Consider the following 18,184-nt stretch of genomic DNA (forward strand, 5'->3'; position numbering starts at 1 on the left):
AAGAAAACGAAAACAGTAACGAGACGTTTATGAATTATAGTATTTATTAAAGTTCTGTAACAAGCAATGGCACAAAGTGGAAATTCAAAATATGGAAGGTTAATTTTATGAAACACAATGTATTTACAGTCTCTTAGTGCATTAAGACATTTCCGGTCTAAACAATGAAATGTGAGTAAACTCTTGGCTATTCTCTCAGAAGGGTTTGACATTGTACACAGGACATGTTTAACCTGGTTCAGCCATGACAGGCAGCTATTGTCTAAGAGTAAAAACTCAATAAAATTTTTTTTTTTTATTTTAGTAACACTGGTTTGTCAAACTATCTGTTTTGAAATTAGCCTAAGGCAGCTTTATTCTGGTGAAGAACTTTGTCCAGATCTTCACAGTACTGTTCTGAACTCATCAAAGATGAAACTTGGTACATGGGCTTCAGCCACCTAAAACACAAGGGGAAATACACTTTAGTTCACACCGATATCTTATCTTATAGTACATAAAATAAAAACACTGATTTTTTAACTAAGAAAGATATCACACTTATATGGACAACATAGGGTAGAGTATATGGTATTAGAACAAGAAACTCAGGCTTCTAACATTTTACATCATTAAGCTAACCCTCCACTATTGTAAATTCTGCTTTACCTTGCGTGACAGTTTGGTATACTTCACATAGTCTTCAAGGAACATCAGCGCTCCCACCACATCTGAGGGCATGTCAGGGATCTTCTGGCTGTATTTAAAAGAGCATTTTACCAATGAGATCATTGCATTTTATATATAAAAAACAACCGGAGAAGGAATTATCTAAGTGTAGATGTTAATTTTTAAAAAAGCATTTTTTTCCCCCAATGTGACAAACCTTGTACACTGCTCCATTATGGAGCGGACGAACTGACCAATGAGAGCTAAGAACTGTTGAGTGTATCTGGAGTGGAACTGCTTCAGGAGGGTAAGCAGGCCAAGTACCAGTGGAGGCCAGTCAACTGGATCTGTGGCTTTTTTACATGTCATTCCTGAGTGAAACATTAAAATGATTATGAAAATACAAGACAATGTATTGTTGTAGTTTATGTGGAAAAATCTAGAAGAAAAATAAAACGTGCCTTGGTTTTTGTTGAACTGAAGTTTAGTCAGCTGAGCAATAATGAACAGGAAGTTGGTGATGGGAAAGTAAGGAAGACGCTTCGTGGTGATGTAGATCTAAAGTAGAAATTAAGCGGAAAATGTTTAGAACATATTTGGTAGGAAAACCACTCAACAGAGAAACCAGACTGGATGCTGAGATTGCTTAAAACTGTGGCCCTCAGGTGTCCTCTCACAAGCAGATTGACATTAGTATTTAAGTGACAAAGATTGAGGTGCAATGTAAACAGTGTAAGAGGGAGCACAGTGCAGACCTTGTTGAGTGGATTGTGAATACCAGCAGCTTCCAGGTAGGCAGTGATGTCATACAGGAGAGTGCTGTCATCTTTGGGATAAGGCAAAGATGGATCCTGGTAGTGAGCTTCAATGTCTGCCAGCAGGGACCTGGCCATGTCAAAATAACAAGGAGACATTTAAAGAAAATTATGGTAACGTCAAAAATAAGTATGTGATCAACAAATGAATTATTGCTGAGTCATATGTGTAATACCAACATCAAACATTATGTACTCTGTACATTTCACATGCAGACTAAGAAACTCTTACTTATTGAGGTTTTCCAGGGCAGCAGCCAGGTGTTTGGAGTCAAACTTGCAGGAGTAGCTCAGCTCATTAGCGATCTGCTGTCTGAGAATCTGCATCTGACCAACCTTTAACAAACACCATTTTCAAGGCACATTATCTCAATTGTGTCCCTATGAGTGTTTTTGTTTTTCTTTGCTCATTAGCATGACAGCATTTTGTGGCCACAAAATGGACTACCTTCATGATGGCCTCCAGGTAAGGACCCCAGGTCTTCTGTGTTTTGGCCACAGCACTGGCGTACACTTTGCTGGCATTAGCTGTTTTGCAAAAGAAAAATAATGATGACATTTCTTTAAAAGTAAACTGTTTCTGTCTTGTCATTTGATGTTTTTTTTTAAATTAGTTCTCACCAACAATGCCCTGAACTGGGGTGACAGCACCCAGCATTGCTTTAAAGATGTCAACCACTGCTCTGTCCTTCAGTATGGTCTTCTGAAGCATTGTCAGAGCGTTCTTAGAGAGGGAAATCACAATAATAGAGATAATTATATTTTCTAGCAGAGACACAACACAAAAGATTCCTTTAAAAACAAAGTGTTTACACTGTCACCCAGCCTGAGGCCTAGCTAATTACCTGCAGTTCCCTGACAATCATGAAGCAGAGCAGACGGTCCAGTCCATTCAGGCCAAAAGTGCCCAGAGTGTTCTGGATCTCAGAGAAGAGCCGGTTGCTGGTCACTTCCTGGTGGTTCTTTAAGTCATACCAGGTGTTCATTTGGTCAATGTAGCACGTTACCCTGTGGGATGGACACGTGTGCGTATATAGTATATATAGACAGACAACTGTTTGTAGACACATACAATTTCAACATTTGAGAAAACTAACTTTGGATCTGTAATTTTGAGGATCTCTCTGCAGAGACGACCGATGAAGGTGGCGCTCTCATCCACTGGGGGGAACGTGGGGATGGGGATGTAGGTGGACTGGTACACACTCTGCCAGTCCTGGATCTGATTTGAAAAAAACAAAACAAAACAGACGAATCAACGTCACTTCACTAAATGCTTGTTACACTGTGATAAACTGTAACACCAAGCTTGTGTTCAGCAGCTGTTTCTATCATGTTGTTTTAATGGCTGACCTTGGTCCTCAGGAAATTGTTGCATCCCTGCTAAACATGGTAATTAATGATGCGAGACACTTCCTCCTGCCAAATTTTAAGGCCGTAAATGCTGACGTAGTCCTGGATGTATTCAAACGACCTGTAGAAACCGTCCATGGTGGCTGCCATGTCCTTCAGCTTGGGCATCAACTCACTGGACTGAAAGTCAATGTATAAACAGTATACATTTTTAAGTCCCTCCATTGACTCTTCACTGTTATTGTTTTCCCTTCCTGATAAACAATGCATTGTAAAGTGTCTGACCTTTGACCTGGGATTGAATATCAACCCTTTGTGCAGAGCATAGGCAACTCTCTTCACCAGCTCCTTCCTGATGCCGTCCTCCAAAAGCTGTTTAGGATCAACCTACAGAGATGAAGTGTTTTTAAGTAAATAGTGACAAACAAAAGAAACAGCTCTACTGATAGGAGCTGTCAAATGATTACATTGTGTAATTGGATTTATAAGAAGGTAGCTGTGGATTTATCAAGATTATTCATGATAAAAATGCAAAACCTTTAAATCCATAAAAAACAACTGTTTAAAGAACTTTGTCAGAAACGTATTCATGTCAGATCTCTGAAGGTTCTCTCAGAGAAGTTTTGTTGCTCGATACCAAATCTTTAATTACGAAAACTGTATGTACTGCATCCTGTCCAGTCAAAGCTGGACCTCAGAGAATGCCCTGCCCACGTCCACATTTAGCGGTGACCTGCAGAGTCCTGACGGTCAGTAAAGGCCACAGACTCCACGAGAGAGACCAGTGGTCAGACTAAGGCCGGCAGAGTGTAGCCATTTATTAGACGACGGCCTCTGTTTGTGTCACCACATCACTGCCTGTCATGAACCAGACTGAAGGGAGTCGTCATTTCACTTTCAATCCTCTGGATTTTATCACTCTGTATTTCCAAATATGACAAAAAATGTCTTCCTGTATAATATAAATAACTTTACATAAGACAAGTAACAGCAGGAAGACATATGTGCTATATATGGATTTTCTGTGTATTAGGACAGATGGTGGAATTACTGGATAAACAGAGCACATCATTTTGCAAATGCATTAAAATTTTAATCTGATTCATTTGACAAATTATAGCAATTAACATGTACATTTTGACAGATTCACTGTTGATCTTATTAATATTATTATTAGTAAAAGTAACAAATGTTAAAACATCTACCTTGATGATTCCCACAAGAGTGGTCTTCATCATCAGGATTCCCTCGGTGAAAATGGAGATGTCGTGAGTGAGTTTTGCCACCTGTGATCAAATCAATATGTTTGGAAAATTAATTATTGCACTCCTCAGGTTAAAGAGTAAAATATAAATAAATCTGACTGAAGCTAAACTACTGAAAGATAATGTTGGTGGTTTTACTTCGTAGCGAGCTCCGAGCTGGGAGTAATCCTTCAGCTTGTCCTTGTCCAGACGTGTGGGCACTTCCATGATGTCGTGGATCTGAAGCTTGATGATCTTGGCCAGAGAAGTGAACATACTTTCTGGGATGATCTGAAGCACCTATAAAGAAAGACACATTTTTTAATGATATTCTAAGAGACAAGTCTCAACAAAAGAAGAAAGAAAATCAGATTCATCTCTGTATGGCAGCAGTGACACAAGAAGCTCAACATGTGTTGGATGACACAACAGAAGAAAGAACAGCAGCTTTAATTTTGGTTACATTTAATGAGCAGATGGTTGTAAGATCATTAATACTGTCTGCATCTGTTATTGCAATCTTCAGTCACTTGCAGAGCAAGTTATATTTAAATCACGCAACAATTTTCATGACCAACAAGTACTTCGGTGGTGGGAATAGAAAAGAACAGACGCTTCCTGGGCAACTGCTTAAAGGTGTCAACAAGGTGACGTACCTTCCTGACATAAGCCACTAATTCTCCAGAATAAAACTGCGAAACACTCATCAGGTCATCACTGTTGGCCTGGTTGATACGGAGCAAAGGCAGGTCCAGTGCAGATACAAGCTGTTAACAAAAATAAGACACAAAAAAAATCAATTCACATAGCCAAAATTGAAACAAAGTAAATCATTGAAAATGTCTGTTCTAAAGTGAAACATTGTAAACATTGTAATGTTTCCACATTAAATCTGTGTGTGCTGTATCTGTGGACACACAGTTCTGACCTTGAGAAATGTAGCTCTCAGTTTTGTGACCATGGACGGGTTCACTCTGATGCTCTCCTGCATGATGGTTGTGAAGCTGCAGAACAAAACACAAAAAACAAATCAAAAATCTGAAAAGAAATAAATGAAAGGAAGTGAATAGTTGAAAACCATAAATACATGAGGTATGACAGGGTCGTCCGGGGTCAACTTACTGACCTTTAATTCAATCACGTTCTTAATAATATTCAATCTTCCTCAAGTTTATTATGATGGATTTAATGTGAATAAGTCAGTGAGTACCTGTCAATGATCTGCCATGCGTAAGACAAATCCCCCACTATCTGCATGGTAATGAGAACTTCTTCTTTGATATTGATGGTGCGGATCATTTGGTGCAGGAACTTTCTGGTGTCAGCCAGGAACTGACAAATCTGCAGATTGGACTCCAGCTGATGGAACTCCTGGACCTGGGGTACACAGAGAAAAAAAACTTTTACATAACCATAACCATCCAAGCTGAAAATAAACATCTGAGTTATGTGCAATTTCTTAGTCTTTTTGATGTTCCTTCAAAGACTTCTTAGCCTGCTCAGAAACTTGTGCCCAGACAGTTAAGAAAATCAGGAGCTCTGTCAGTTCTCCGGAAAATATTTGCTTTGCTTGTAATTTAGAGTTACTGTGGCAGGAAATTTAAATAATAGTTCTCTATGCAGAAAGAAGAAGTTTCGAAAGAGAATTCAGTTTTGTTTTAATTCATATGAATCACATCATCATCACATCAACATGTTCCACCATTCGCGCCTCGTACATCAAATGAAAGTGAACAGTTGTTCATCAAATACAGAGGTGCATACCAAACTGTGGATTTTCCATATTATTTCCCCACATTTTGCTTGAAACACAAACTGTGACACATAACTGCAATACTGCAGGGTCACATATACAAACAATATATCTGGATCAGCTCACCTCAACCAGAGCCTGTATGAGCTGAACTGTCTTCCTCCCAGCAGCTGTAGAATCATCGTAGTTCAGAGACTCGATCTGCTTTGAGATTTCTCTGAACCAGGCCTGTAAGTTCTCTGTAGGCAGTAAAACAGGTGTGGAGTGAAACTCTGGAGTGAAACTCTGGAGTGAACTCAAGTGAACCTAAACCACCTTCATGTATTTACACAGCTTTTCTATTTATTTAGGTGATTTTTTCCAACGTCTTACCGTTTTTCTCCACTCTGGTGAGAGGTTTGACACCGGAGAAGACTTCAGCCAGCTCAGTCATTCTCTCCGATCCCTCCTTTTTGTAGCTCTCCCACTTAAGCTGCTTCTCCGACAGCATCTGCTTGAACATCTGCAGGAGGGACAACACAGATGCTAAAATTGACTAGGAAGGATTAGTCAGATGAGAGCTGTAATGGCAACATTAAATGTGTTTCCTCTCCCAGAGACAGAGTGTCAGGCCATATGCTGCCTGGCTGTTTGCTATTAAGACGCGGCAATCTTCAATTTAGGAATTATTCTGAATGAGGGTCCACACATTTACTGCTCACTTGACACTTTATATCCAAAAGAGCTCTCACCTCTTTCAGCGTGAACTCGAACTGTGCAGTATCAAGCAGGAGCTGGAACAGGATCTTGGGGTTGTACTTGGAGTCGTTCAGAACTTGATCTTTGATTTGACGCAGTCGCTTGTTGTTTATGTCGTAGGCTGCAGGGAGGGGTTGTTAGTAGCTCTTTTTTGTCAGTGTGGCTAATATGCAAGTAATTTAAGTATTCAGTAGTATTCAGACCTGATTCAGCAGAGTGCAGCATGAGCCAGCGAATAGCAACATTGCAGTCCCTCAGACAGTTGAGAAGTTTGGGGATGTTGTCCAGGATGATCTCCTCCCTCAGGAAGCCTTCCTTCAGCAGCTGCTGCACCTGTGGCTTCAAGGACTCCAGGCTCGCTGCGTACCTCGAGGCCTCAAAGGGTTAGAGTTAGAGTTAAGTGTTTATTGTGTTCATTTTCAAAGACTTAGACACCGACCTTCTTTTCTAAGACTAGAACTTAAGACAAACTAAACAGGAGGTTGTGTGAAGCTAAATAATGATGTAAAAAATGATTGACACTTATTGTCAGCTCATAAAAATAAAATTCTATTAATATGATATATATGTTATATATATATGTATATATATATATATATATATATATATATATATACATATGAATACTACACGATGCATTTTAGTTGGTTAAATGTTATTTAAATTTAGTCAACTAAAGAAATCTAAAAAATTTAACACCACATTTTTTTTTCATCACAACCTTAGTTTTCTTTTCCACACAAACGTTCAACTTTCCAAAAAACTAGTTTCTAAGAAATTATTTCTGACATTAATATTTACACAAGTGCACTTGAGAACCACAGTAGATCCATTCATCAGATCCTTTGCACCTGCATTTAGTTCAATACCTGCTCTTTGATGTTAGGAGAGTCCAGTGTGTAGTGCAGAGCAGCCTTAGCAGCTTTGTATGGTTCCCAGGCCTCCACCAGGTTCACTGTGATGCCCATATAGATACTGATCACCTGCAGGCAGACAGCAGTGTCTGTTTTAGTGCAAACTTTTTAATGGAAAAAAGAAACTGTCGGTGCTAAATCTTGTTGCTAAGGTGTCCCACCCAGTTGTCAGGGAAGTACTTGTCCACTATTTCTCTCATCTTGGCATGTTGTGTGTGCAGAATGGAAGGGCTGAAGTAAAGGCTGACATACAACATGGCCGCCTGGTTGGCCAGTGCTGTGCTGCGATGTTCAGGCAGAGGATATGCAGTAACCTGAACCACAAAAAGTTATTTTAGGTTCTGGATCAAAGTACTTAGAAAACCATGCTTAGCCAAAGGTTTTTTTTTTACTTGGTTGTAGATGTCATCAGAACGCAGTCTCCCAATGACCATGCTAATAAAGGGAGCACTGATGGGAACTCTTGCAAAGTAGCTGTCGGGGTAGTTGGCCGGTCGTTTGGCTCCAGGTTGGCTTGAGTAACCAGTGCTACGGAGGAGTTTGCAGATGTCGTCGAGGTTGGAGTCGGCTGAAGAACGAGCCGCACTGAAGATATAACAACAAAATATTGGACTTGAATGGGTTTTCAATGTAAGATATTTGATATATTATAATGTCCCACAAGAATATTTCTTTCTTTATTTAGCTGGAAATCCTTAACAAACCTGTATCTGTAGTAAGACACAAGCATCCTCTCTCTGACCTCCCCTTCGATTTTTTGGTCAATAACCAGCAACATGACTCCATAGAGGTAGAGAGATTCACACTGTGAAAAAAGACCACAAAAACATTTTTTATCACCTACTCATTACCTGCAATATATTTGTTCACTCCTAAAAAGGTGAAGATGATTTACATCTGTGTTACTTACTAGAAGTTGTTTTCCGTCTTCATTTAGCAGCACCGTCTCCAACGTCTGCTGAATATAAACCCCTTCATACAGGTCATCCAAATATCTGGAGAAAAGATGTGAATGATTACATCCTCTGACAAATAAATAAACATGTTAATTAAATTTAAAAATTGATTAGATTTACAAAAAAAACGTATTCATTTTAATGCATCGAAGAATAAGAACTACATTAGTTTCAAATAAAACAAGGTGTGAAACACAGACATTCTGTTCCAACAATATACAGATATTATTTATACATAGGAATGTTGATTTATCTCGACTGACCATGATTAATATTGATTGGATTTATTCACAGCCACCGTGCGATTAATCATGTTAAAAAAAAGTAAATCCCTTGACAGATATCATACAAGTCCGTTAGACAACTAGTAACTGCATCAGTTCCATTTCCCAGTCCTGTCTCACCTGTTAAGATCCACTATATATTTGTGGACACTCTCAAAAGCCAGATAGAACCTGGACAGAATCTCAATGTGGTTCTCTCTAAACTCTTCATCCAGGTCTTGAAGCTCAGGTTTGTTCTCCAGCTTCCCTTCATAATACTCTGGACCCTGAAGACAAAGGTGTTAAAGAGGATTTATACCAAGCTGCCCATAACGGGAGTACTAGTAGAACAACTTTTAAAGGGAACTGTTTCTGCTATAAAGTTGTACAAAAACTACATTTTTGAAATTCTGGGGAAAGTATTTCTTTTTTACACATTAGGTCAGCAGCTAAAACATGTTAATGTCCAGATTAATTCACACTGTACTTTAAAGTAGCTGAAGTCACAGATGATGTCTCCATATTTCTGCTGGTCACTTTTATCCTTCAGCCTGAAAACTGCAGGGATGAAGTCAGAAAGTCGCAAGAGTTCAGCAATGATGGCATTTCCCCTGGACACGATCCGGAGGATGGCCTGGCCGCACAGGTTGTTTTCTGCCAAAAAGTCCACCATTATGGCTGAAGGACAGAAGGTAAAAAAAAGCAGCTGCACTTTCCAAAGTTCTGTGGTCCTTTTCCAGTAGATGTCACAGCTGACCAAGAACAGAGGGAAGGGGGACAGATAGAGAGAACAGGGACTTTAATTAATCAATGACCTTTAGCTTGTTTATGCCTCTGGCAGTTGAAAGAAGAGGCAGATAATCAGGCTGATGCGCAACAGTTTCTTTCTCAGGCAGTGATATAGTCATCAGACAGAGGGTGTATTCATGGATAAGCAAATGAAGAAATTATTCCTGCAAGTTGAAACAAAATCAATTGAGCTACTTTTTAATTGAGATCATTTATATATATATATATACTTATTTATCCAAAAATTTTGCATATTCTTGCTCCATAGATATCTTGAGTGGCTAAATAGTCTGTGTTTACTGTTGTCTGGTTTTCCTCCACACATTCGATAAGAAACAAATCTGTACTGGCAAGCAGCTCAGTCAAGCGATGGAGCATATGTCTTACTTAATCTAAAGAAAGTCTTTGCATCAATAGGACCTGGTGGTACACCTCCATAATGGAGCAGATATTCACTCTTGCTCCTGACACAAATAAAAGGATATCTTCATAGAATTAAATTAAAAGAAACTGATTTTTGTTTTTGTTTTTTAAGATAAGACAGGCCCAGATACCTCAGTATTTGGACAAATAATGCAGATAATATGAGTGATGCAGTAATACACTGTATTAAACAACAATGATTGCTACCTCACTATGTAAAAGTTTACAACTGAAACAACAGTAAAGAATTTCACATCTGAAATGACAAACTGAAATCACAACCATTTACATTTTAGGCAAGTCAAACAGACTGTGAGACTTGGATAATAACTACTGACTTGTTTAGTCAAATTGTTGCAGCCCCTCCTATGTCTACTAATCTTAAATATACATAATTTAGGTATTTTTATTTTTATCTTTAGATGTTGCTGTCATTCCTCAGTCTATACGACATTAGATTTCAAACACCTCTGTCTCTCAGGTAATGTTATTCGACTGTGACAGTTACTCACAATAGAAAACATTATTCAATAATTGAGCCGATAATTTATCACAGCGCTCCCATGATGTGACCTTGAAATATTATTCTCGTAATTTGAGTGTATAATACAGTTGTACACTAGCTGTTAGCATGGGCTCATACATAGAGGCTAAAATCGGCATCAAGCCTGCACGTTTTCACCCATTAATGTCATACTTCAGATGATAAAACATGCGGCTGTAAGGTTTATTTTGTTGTTGCGATCATAGCATAAACAAATAGTAAATACCAATTAAAACATAATACAAGCAGAATAAACTTACCTTCGTCTCTTCCCTGTTTACTTCCTCATGATCGACCATGTGACTCTATCGCTGGGTGTGTTTGGTTTTACTACTCTATGTGCCGCAGACGAGTGGGAACAACTTTGACTCGTAGTTTTCATACTGTCTTAATTTGCAGTTTGCTTTTCCTGGGTCTCCAAAGAAAGCAAATAAAAACGTGAACATTTTTTTTAGATATACATTTTCTTAGTTTATTCATGCCTAAGACAGAAGGGAGGGGGAACGCATATGTTTACTCATACTTGGCCAGTAAAACTGTTAACACATTAACATTAAGATTTATTTTTTACTGAGTAAACTAAAATTATATAAATATATAAGTACAACATTTTATATTAGGAAGAGAAAGGCGCAGTATTGTATGAATATGAGTAAATTAGTAATTTAATTCAAATTGAAATAAATAAGGTAAAATTTACATTTACATTCACAAGACACACTAAAAATCGGGTTTCCCAGGTTTAACTATCAGGTCAGCGGACCTGTGGACCTTGTTAAAATATCTGCAGTTCCACAGTGTAGTCAAACACATAACGAATGCTGCTCTAGGTGGCGTTAGAGCTCTGTTTATATGACATCTATCCGTCTCACCTCCTCTCTCGGTGAGCAGCTGTGATTTCAGATGTGAGGCTGTAGATGGGTGCATTGATCTGGAAGTAGGAACGAACCCGCACTAACATTATTCTGACCTTCACCGAAGCACCTCAGTCCTCGGACATCTCCTCAGTCACCGCTGACGGATCTGTGTACTGTTAAGAGCATATCACACCTATCTAAACCGGCTATGGCTCTACATACCGCCTGCCACCTGTCCAAGTCGTGGTCCTTTATAACCCTTCATGTTTCAGACACAGATTAAATTAGACTTTTATTACCAATAACTTTAACAGGCTGGCACTCCCTTTAAGCAGTGTGAGGCAGAGGTTAATAGCAGTCATATATAGAGAGCTGTTTGTTTCTCCTTGTCACTTCTCTGCGCGGAAGAGCAAGATTTCATCACAGACCAATATCTGCTCAGAGACCACAGTGTTTATCATTGTGAAACTGCATGCTGTCCTTAACGTGCTTTTTTTGTGATCTAGCTTATATTTTTAAAATGATCTTTTGATTCTGCTCGTCAACCACTGAGTGGACCTGGACGGGTCAAATGGCGGAGCGGGGACGTGACATATGGCAGCTGAGTTGTGTTTAATGTTCCGTACAGTGCGTTTCCTGCCTCTGCGAGCCACTGGAGCAACGTTATCTTAGTGTGTTTTATAGTGGGACAGAGAAAGTGACAGACAGGTGTAATTTAGATTCTTGGTTCACCTCCTCGTTGACCTGACAATCCACACAAACGACTCACAGCGTCCCTGCGGCCACTGGATTTATTACCCCTTTACCATCACGCCAAGGTCACATTCTCAGCGGCACATGGGTCAGCTGCAGTGGATGAGCTTCCAGGGAAACATCATGAAAGGTTTCCACTAATGAGGGTTCCAGCCACGCACCTACTTCATTAACCTTCTGCTGCCTTTAGGGCTTTTTCTCCTTGTTACGGTGATTGTTCTCTGTAGGTGAGGCTGCTTTTACGGTGCAGTGTAGGTGCAGTTTGCCATAAATAAAATAACAACACGGTATCTACCTTACATGGTAACACTTTAGTCCTATTGTATAGGGTCGTATGTCAAGTGTATACGGTACATTTATTTTGCCATCGACCAAATGACCCTCACATTTACGCCTATTGAGAACACTGACAGGTCTTGGTATCCGTTCTGTGAGGAGCCGGTGGCCATTGACTGTTGAGTCAGGTAATTATCATTTGTCAGTGAAACTCTTGAATTGTCTGACAAATGGTGATTGCCTTTTACCTGTGAGCTACACTGTGTGATAACAAGCTCTCTCTCCACTAAGGACTCTGGGTAACATTGTCAGGAGTGACTCAGAGATTTATAAACTGAAGGCTACTGTCAGTATTCAGCTGCACTAATAGGGTTGTTTTAACTCTGCTGTGCCGATGGATGGCCACATACATAGGTTAGTGTTTCCATCAGCAGTACAGTATCTCCATTAGTAAATGAAAGCGTGTGTGTGCATGTGCCCCCCCCTCCACCCCCAGGTCCCATGTGTCCTTTGTTACGAGCTCCATTCAGGTCGGCCACTGATTAAACCCCCTTTCATGGCGTGAACTTTCATACTGCTGTGAATTGTGTGAGGTGATTAAAGGTGGTTCAATTTGTAGGCCAGTCAAGCAGCTATTCGTCCTCATTGATCTTTTTCAGGCCCTTGAAGTAGAGGCTGCACACAGCAGGCGTCACTCACTGGAATCTGACAGGGTACAACGTCCTGCTCCTTCTGCTCACACGTCTGACAATATTTCACACACAAGCATCATGTCTATGAATTATAGTTCAAATGAGCGACCATGCATGGCTGCTGTACGACAAAGCCCAGCTGATCAAGTTGGTTGTTTTTTCCCCCTTTGATATCAATGTTAAATTCAATTAACATTAATATAAATTAAGTTTGAAGAATGAGATGGATCTGTCAGTGACTTTCTTCACTTCTTGCTAGTAGTTCAGAATTGTTTTCAACAAAACAGGCACAGTTTTCACACTGAAGTAACTGGTGAGAAAATCTAGAATCAAGGTCATTATGTTTCATTATATTGCCCAAACAAGGCTGAGAAACACTGACCCTGACCACTGCCTTCTTCTTCTTAATAAAATATTATTTTAAAAATCAAAAAATCTTCCTCTTCTTCTAACTTGAAGCAGCATCACATTGTGCCAGAAAATCTCCCTGTCACCGCAAGTGGCTTCATATACACTAAATATGTGTAAGTCATAGCCTAATATTTCTCTGGCAGTACAACGTGATTAATTAAAAAGTTTCTCTGTATACTACAATTCCAGTATATTGTTATTCATAACCAGAATATTTTTTTATAGTATGATATCAAACTTTCAGACCTTTTTCAGTTCAGAAAACGCACCTGTGGTAGCAGAGCAGGTCTGCGTGGGCTCTGTCGTGATGGTACAGCCTGCAGAAGCAGCCGCGTCTTTGTGCAGTTTTTAGATGAGATATTCGCTCTGTGGCTCAGACAGGTGGCTGAGTCACACCTGCCCGTACCAACCTTGGTGTGAGGAGACGAGACCGAAGAGCAGAGATGAGAAATGTTCCATTCTTGCTTCTTGGCAGGACTCATCATGACTTCCTGGGGCAGGTGTGATGAAGTGTCTGACAGTTCCATCTCATGTCAAAGGCAGACTACGGCCCAAGATGAAGCGCAACACTTTCAGATAGAACAGCAGTGAATCAATCAATCTATTTGCTGTACTTTGTCAGTTGCCATGAATCTGGAACCATCCAGTGGCAGAGACCCATCACTGTAACAGGACTGTGTGCCAAGTTGGTGTCATTCCTCAAACTAACATACCGTACAGAAAGAATTTAAAGCATTCGAAGCCGGCTCTAACAGTAAAAACTCATTACAGTAAAGACTCATTACTGCATTTATTGGTTGATAATGTCATCTTTGGTGCTGCTCATAAGACAAAAGAAGTCTGTTTTTGCCCCAGGACTGAGGCACTTCTTGCCTCATGGCTTCACCTTAAGAAAGTGGGTCCTAAAATGAGGGGCAGGTCCCACCCAGGGCTTTGGGGCTGTCACTGGAGATGGGTAAATGGGGAATGGGGAAATTGAGGACATTGTATATTTTATTTATTTTGTTCAATGGAAATAGCCAGTCTATTTGAAGGTGAGGACAGCTGCAGAATTAACTGTGATAACACAATAGAGCATAAGAAACAATTCTATATTTTCTAAAAAAAATCAATAAAGCGATAATGTAACGTCTTATCATTTCTGCAAATGAGACTGAGATGTCGACGCCTAACTGGTGTAATCACTGTTGTCTCGTGTGTAAAGTCAACGTCTTGGAGCAGGATTTTCTACAGCTGTGAACAAAGGTTTGAGTCTGTCGACTTGAGCTTTGACTGACTTTCATTATGTCTCTATTTTCATTCTCCCCTAACAGCACATCGCTGACTCGTACACAACACCATTACCTAACGCTAACAGACTTCAATGGCCGGCAGAAGCGTTATTACATCAGGAGTATTAGACGCCGAAAACGCTTTCCCACGAGGAGCTCCCGGACTAACAAGTAAAAGAGTGAATAGCAAAGAGTGATTGTGGTAATGCTGTGATATCAGATTTGATCAAGCTGCAGATGCCTTTTTATTGCAACTCATTACTGTTGTCATATATATTAGCATATAAATGGCTTCTTGGCCTGCTGAGACCGCAAAGTTATTGCATGTATAATTGAACCCGATCTTAGCTCTGTGATTGAGACATTCCCACTCACACACACACATGCACAGTCAACTTGAAACATTCTAAATGTTTCTTTCTGCACAATATGTTTATCACATTATGGGCACCGCAGTGTGTGTGTATCATTTGTTGGTATGTGCGTGTGTTTATAGTAAGGTTATTGCTGGGTTTGAAACAGTAATTGTAAGGCTGAAGGATTGTTTGTTTTTATTCTCATTTATTAATTGCTTTATACTTAAAAAGTACTCTTTACTCTGAAGGAACACTCTCAAATTTCATTTGCTCCACTTACTCATGCACTTAAGTTCAGCCCATCTATATGCACCAGGTATATCACCACACATTTCCATTCCCGTTCACACACTGGCAGCACGGCCACCAGACACATATCAAGTGTTATGCCGTAGGACAAATTGGCAGTGACTGAGACTTTTGTTCTCTGGTTTTTCCCAGGTATTTGTGTCTAACGTAATGGATTCTGCTATTTAAACTAAATGGAACACTTTCTTCACCCTAATGTTAGACAGTAGACTCAATAAAAAAAGAACATATCAGTACAGTCAATAATCTGCACTTAAAGATGGCTTGGCTTAACATCAAACTACTCAATGTGTGTAATCTACTCAAATTACCATTATAGCAGTAAGACCATTTAAAGACATGAGCAAGTACTAGTAGTAGTCGCTAATTCAGTAAATTACTAGGTATGAAAGAATGAATCACCTGAAGTTAACAGACGGCAGCTTTTCATTCCCAGAAAAGATAACAGTGATTCACTTTAAACAAGAAGTCAACTCCAGAGAGACAAGCAAAGAAGGGAAGAAAGAAAGAAAAAAATAGTACAAAAAACTTGGTTCTGTATATAGCTGAATCAGCAGAACAAATAACAGCAGGCATGTGTAATACCTGTTTTATATGACAAATCCAAAGGAGGGAATTGGAATTGATTTACAGTGGATTGTGCATTTTACTTATTTTTGACCACACTGACCAGCTCACCAGTTAATAATATGAATTTATTTTTACAATTAGAAATAAATGTTTTACTGTGATTCCCATCATTTGAGAACCACTGCACCACAGGCCGTGTGCTGAACGAGGCTACACTGTATCAAATACTATGCAAATAATGCTCTCTCTTTGCAGCACGACACTTCTGCCTCCATTTGTCTGTGAAGCCTTCAGTTTACAGACACTTATACTGTATGTGATTTGTGCATCACAGCATTAACACATATGGATGAGGCGCCGCACCAAGGCTGTGGGTCTGTGTCACTAGGGAACATTAAATTATTCCCATACCAAGGCTGTGTTATACATGAAAGAGGCAAGCAACTGTGTGCGTCTGCTTTGCACTAGCATATACAGGACTCATATGTCTGTATTATATCTGAATATATTTCACTGCGTGGGAACAGGATCTCCAGAGTCATTTTGATAAGGCAGCAATTTTGGTTTATAGGTTTTTTTTGTAATATTAATGTTGGGGAGGGGGTTGGGGTGGTGAGGGTGGGTTAAAGGTTTTGAAATGCTGTTGTGGGAGATGTGCTGCTCCACCGAACAGCACAGCTCTGCATGAGATTTATGCCAAGAATGTTATCACCACAACCAGTCATTAGTGATTGACCTCTGGCTGAAACCTGTTTGTACCAAGGGTATTTTCATTTTCAGTGAAAACAGTATATACATATATGTATATGTATATATATATGTGTAGTATATTTTCAGTATCTATTTATATATTATATATTATATTTACATATATATGTATTTGTAATAGAAAAGCAGAAAAGAAGGTAGGTCAACGTATATTAACTTGTTGTTATTAACTTACATTTTCCACCAACACCAAAACAAATTAACTATCTTATAATGGGCCTAGGAGTAATGCAATTTGCCATTTGACTGTTTAGTTTCTTGGCTGGCAGATGAGCAGGCAGAGAAATCTATGCTGACCTGAGTGCATCCAAATTAGAAGCTGGCATGGTTGTGTTTATGACACAGTGGGAGTGCAGCCCTGACTTCATCACCCGGCTGCTCTGAATCTGGCCAAGGCTCAACTCTGCAACCCAAGGCAACAGCCTGGAGTCAGCACCTCCACATTTCTATTAAACTGTATAATGGCTAGACCAAAATACACCCTCAATGTTTGTGTGTGTGTTTGCGTTGTGTGTGCATCCAAAGATGCATCCCAATTTAAATAAGGCCGTTCACTTGATATACTGTAGCTCTGTTGGGTCTGTGCTGTTGTTACAGTAGTGTAAAACCTAAGTGTTCGTCAGGCTTAACAAACTAAATACAGACCATGTCTTCCACTTATGCTCATTCATTTACACTGTGGTATTTAGCATGTTTATATATATTATAGGTTATGGAAATGTGACTACAGGATACTTTTAAATTCATCATAGGTTTAATTTAACTGAATGGCTGCGTGACTCTGTGCTGATGGACCGGACCTCTACCGCCCATACCAGTATAATCCTGGGTCAGGATAAGCAGTAGAAGATAGACTGATGAAGGTGCAAAAACATATTTCAAGACATGAGAAAATGTCACAGTTCCACATAAAGAGAACACTTTAAAGACCTTGCATTAAAATTCAGTGACACATAAATAAAGCACAGCACATTGGTGGAATGCCAAGTGCTGAGCCACGTCTATCTATGCACACATCAGTCATCAGAAAGATGACCAGAGTGTGCACTAGACTGAAAATGGAGTCTGATGGCAGGGAAGGAATGATTGGGACAAGGAGGTGGGAGTCAACCACAGAGGGAGGAGGTAGGGTGTGAGGAGGGGGGCGTCATATCCTTTACTATCTCTGATCAGTGATCCATGAGGAAGTGGGGCAGTACAGATAACCGTTAAACAGTTTGAATCACATTAAAGAATGCTGCGTCATGTTCCTCATTTTGAATTTTCACACTTTTGTTAGGGGAGTAGCTCTGAAAACCCACTATGATTAATGCCAAATGATATAGTAATGTCCATATTTAGTTATTTATTGGTGTTTTGTATTTTTTATTATCTAGTCCAGCGTAATGTTTGCTAATGTATTCAATTTCTGAATAGAATTAACTTCTCCCAAATAAAGGTCAAAGTTAATTAAAGACAACCAAGAGCTATACCTAGCTATA

The 18,184-nt window shown here is 39.5% G+C and overlaps 1 protein-coding gene across 1 annotated transcript; it reads right to left on the reverse strand.

Annotated features, from left to right (window-relative positions):
* Positions 1 to 30: 30 nt before the first annotated feature.
* On the reverse strand, positions 31 to 10,857 carry washc5 (WASH complex subunit 5). Its single transcript, XM_025061659.1, is given in 29 exon segments — positions 31 to 440; positions 649 to 736; positions 866 to 1,019; positions 1,110 to 1,206; positions 1,404 to 1,533; positions 1,696 to 1,799; positions 1,912 to 1,991; positions 2,085 to 2,187; positions 2,309 to 2,471; positions 2,561 to 2,685; positions 2,817 to 2,996; positions 3,102 to 3,203; positions 4,022 to 4,102; positions 4,220 to 4,360; positions 4,717 to 4,827; positions 4,989 to 5,064; positions 5,271 to 5,437; positions 5,940 to 6,052; positions 6,186 to 6,315; positions 6,545 to 6,672; positions 6,755 to 6,926; positions 7,421 to 7,534; positions 7,627 to 7,779; positions 7,858 to 8,050; positions 8,170 to 8,270; positions 8,376 to 8,460; positions 8,826 to 8,971; positions 9,172 to 9,436; positions 10,701 to 10,857. Coding segments are annotated over 28 exon segments (3,480 nt in total). The 5' UTR covers positions 9,358 to 9,436; positions 10,701 to 10,857; the 3' UTR covers positions 31 to 383.
* Between the last annotated feature and the right edge of the window lie 7,327 nt (positions 10,858 to 18,184).

Source organism: Cynoglossus semilaevis, chromosome 13 (assembly GCF_000523025.1).
Source record: "Cynoglossus semilaevis isolate Cse_v1.0 chromosome 13, Cse_v1.0, whole genome shotgun sequence".
NCBI lineage: Eukaryota > Metazoa > Chordata > Actinopteri > Pleuronectiformes > Cynoglossidae > Cynoglossus > Cynoglossus semilaevis.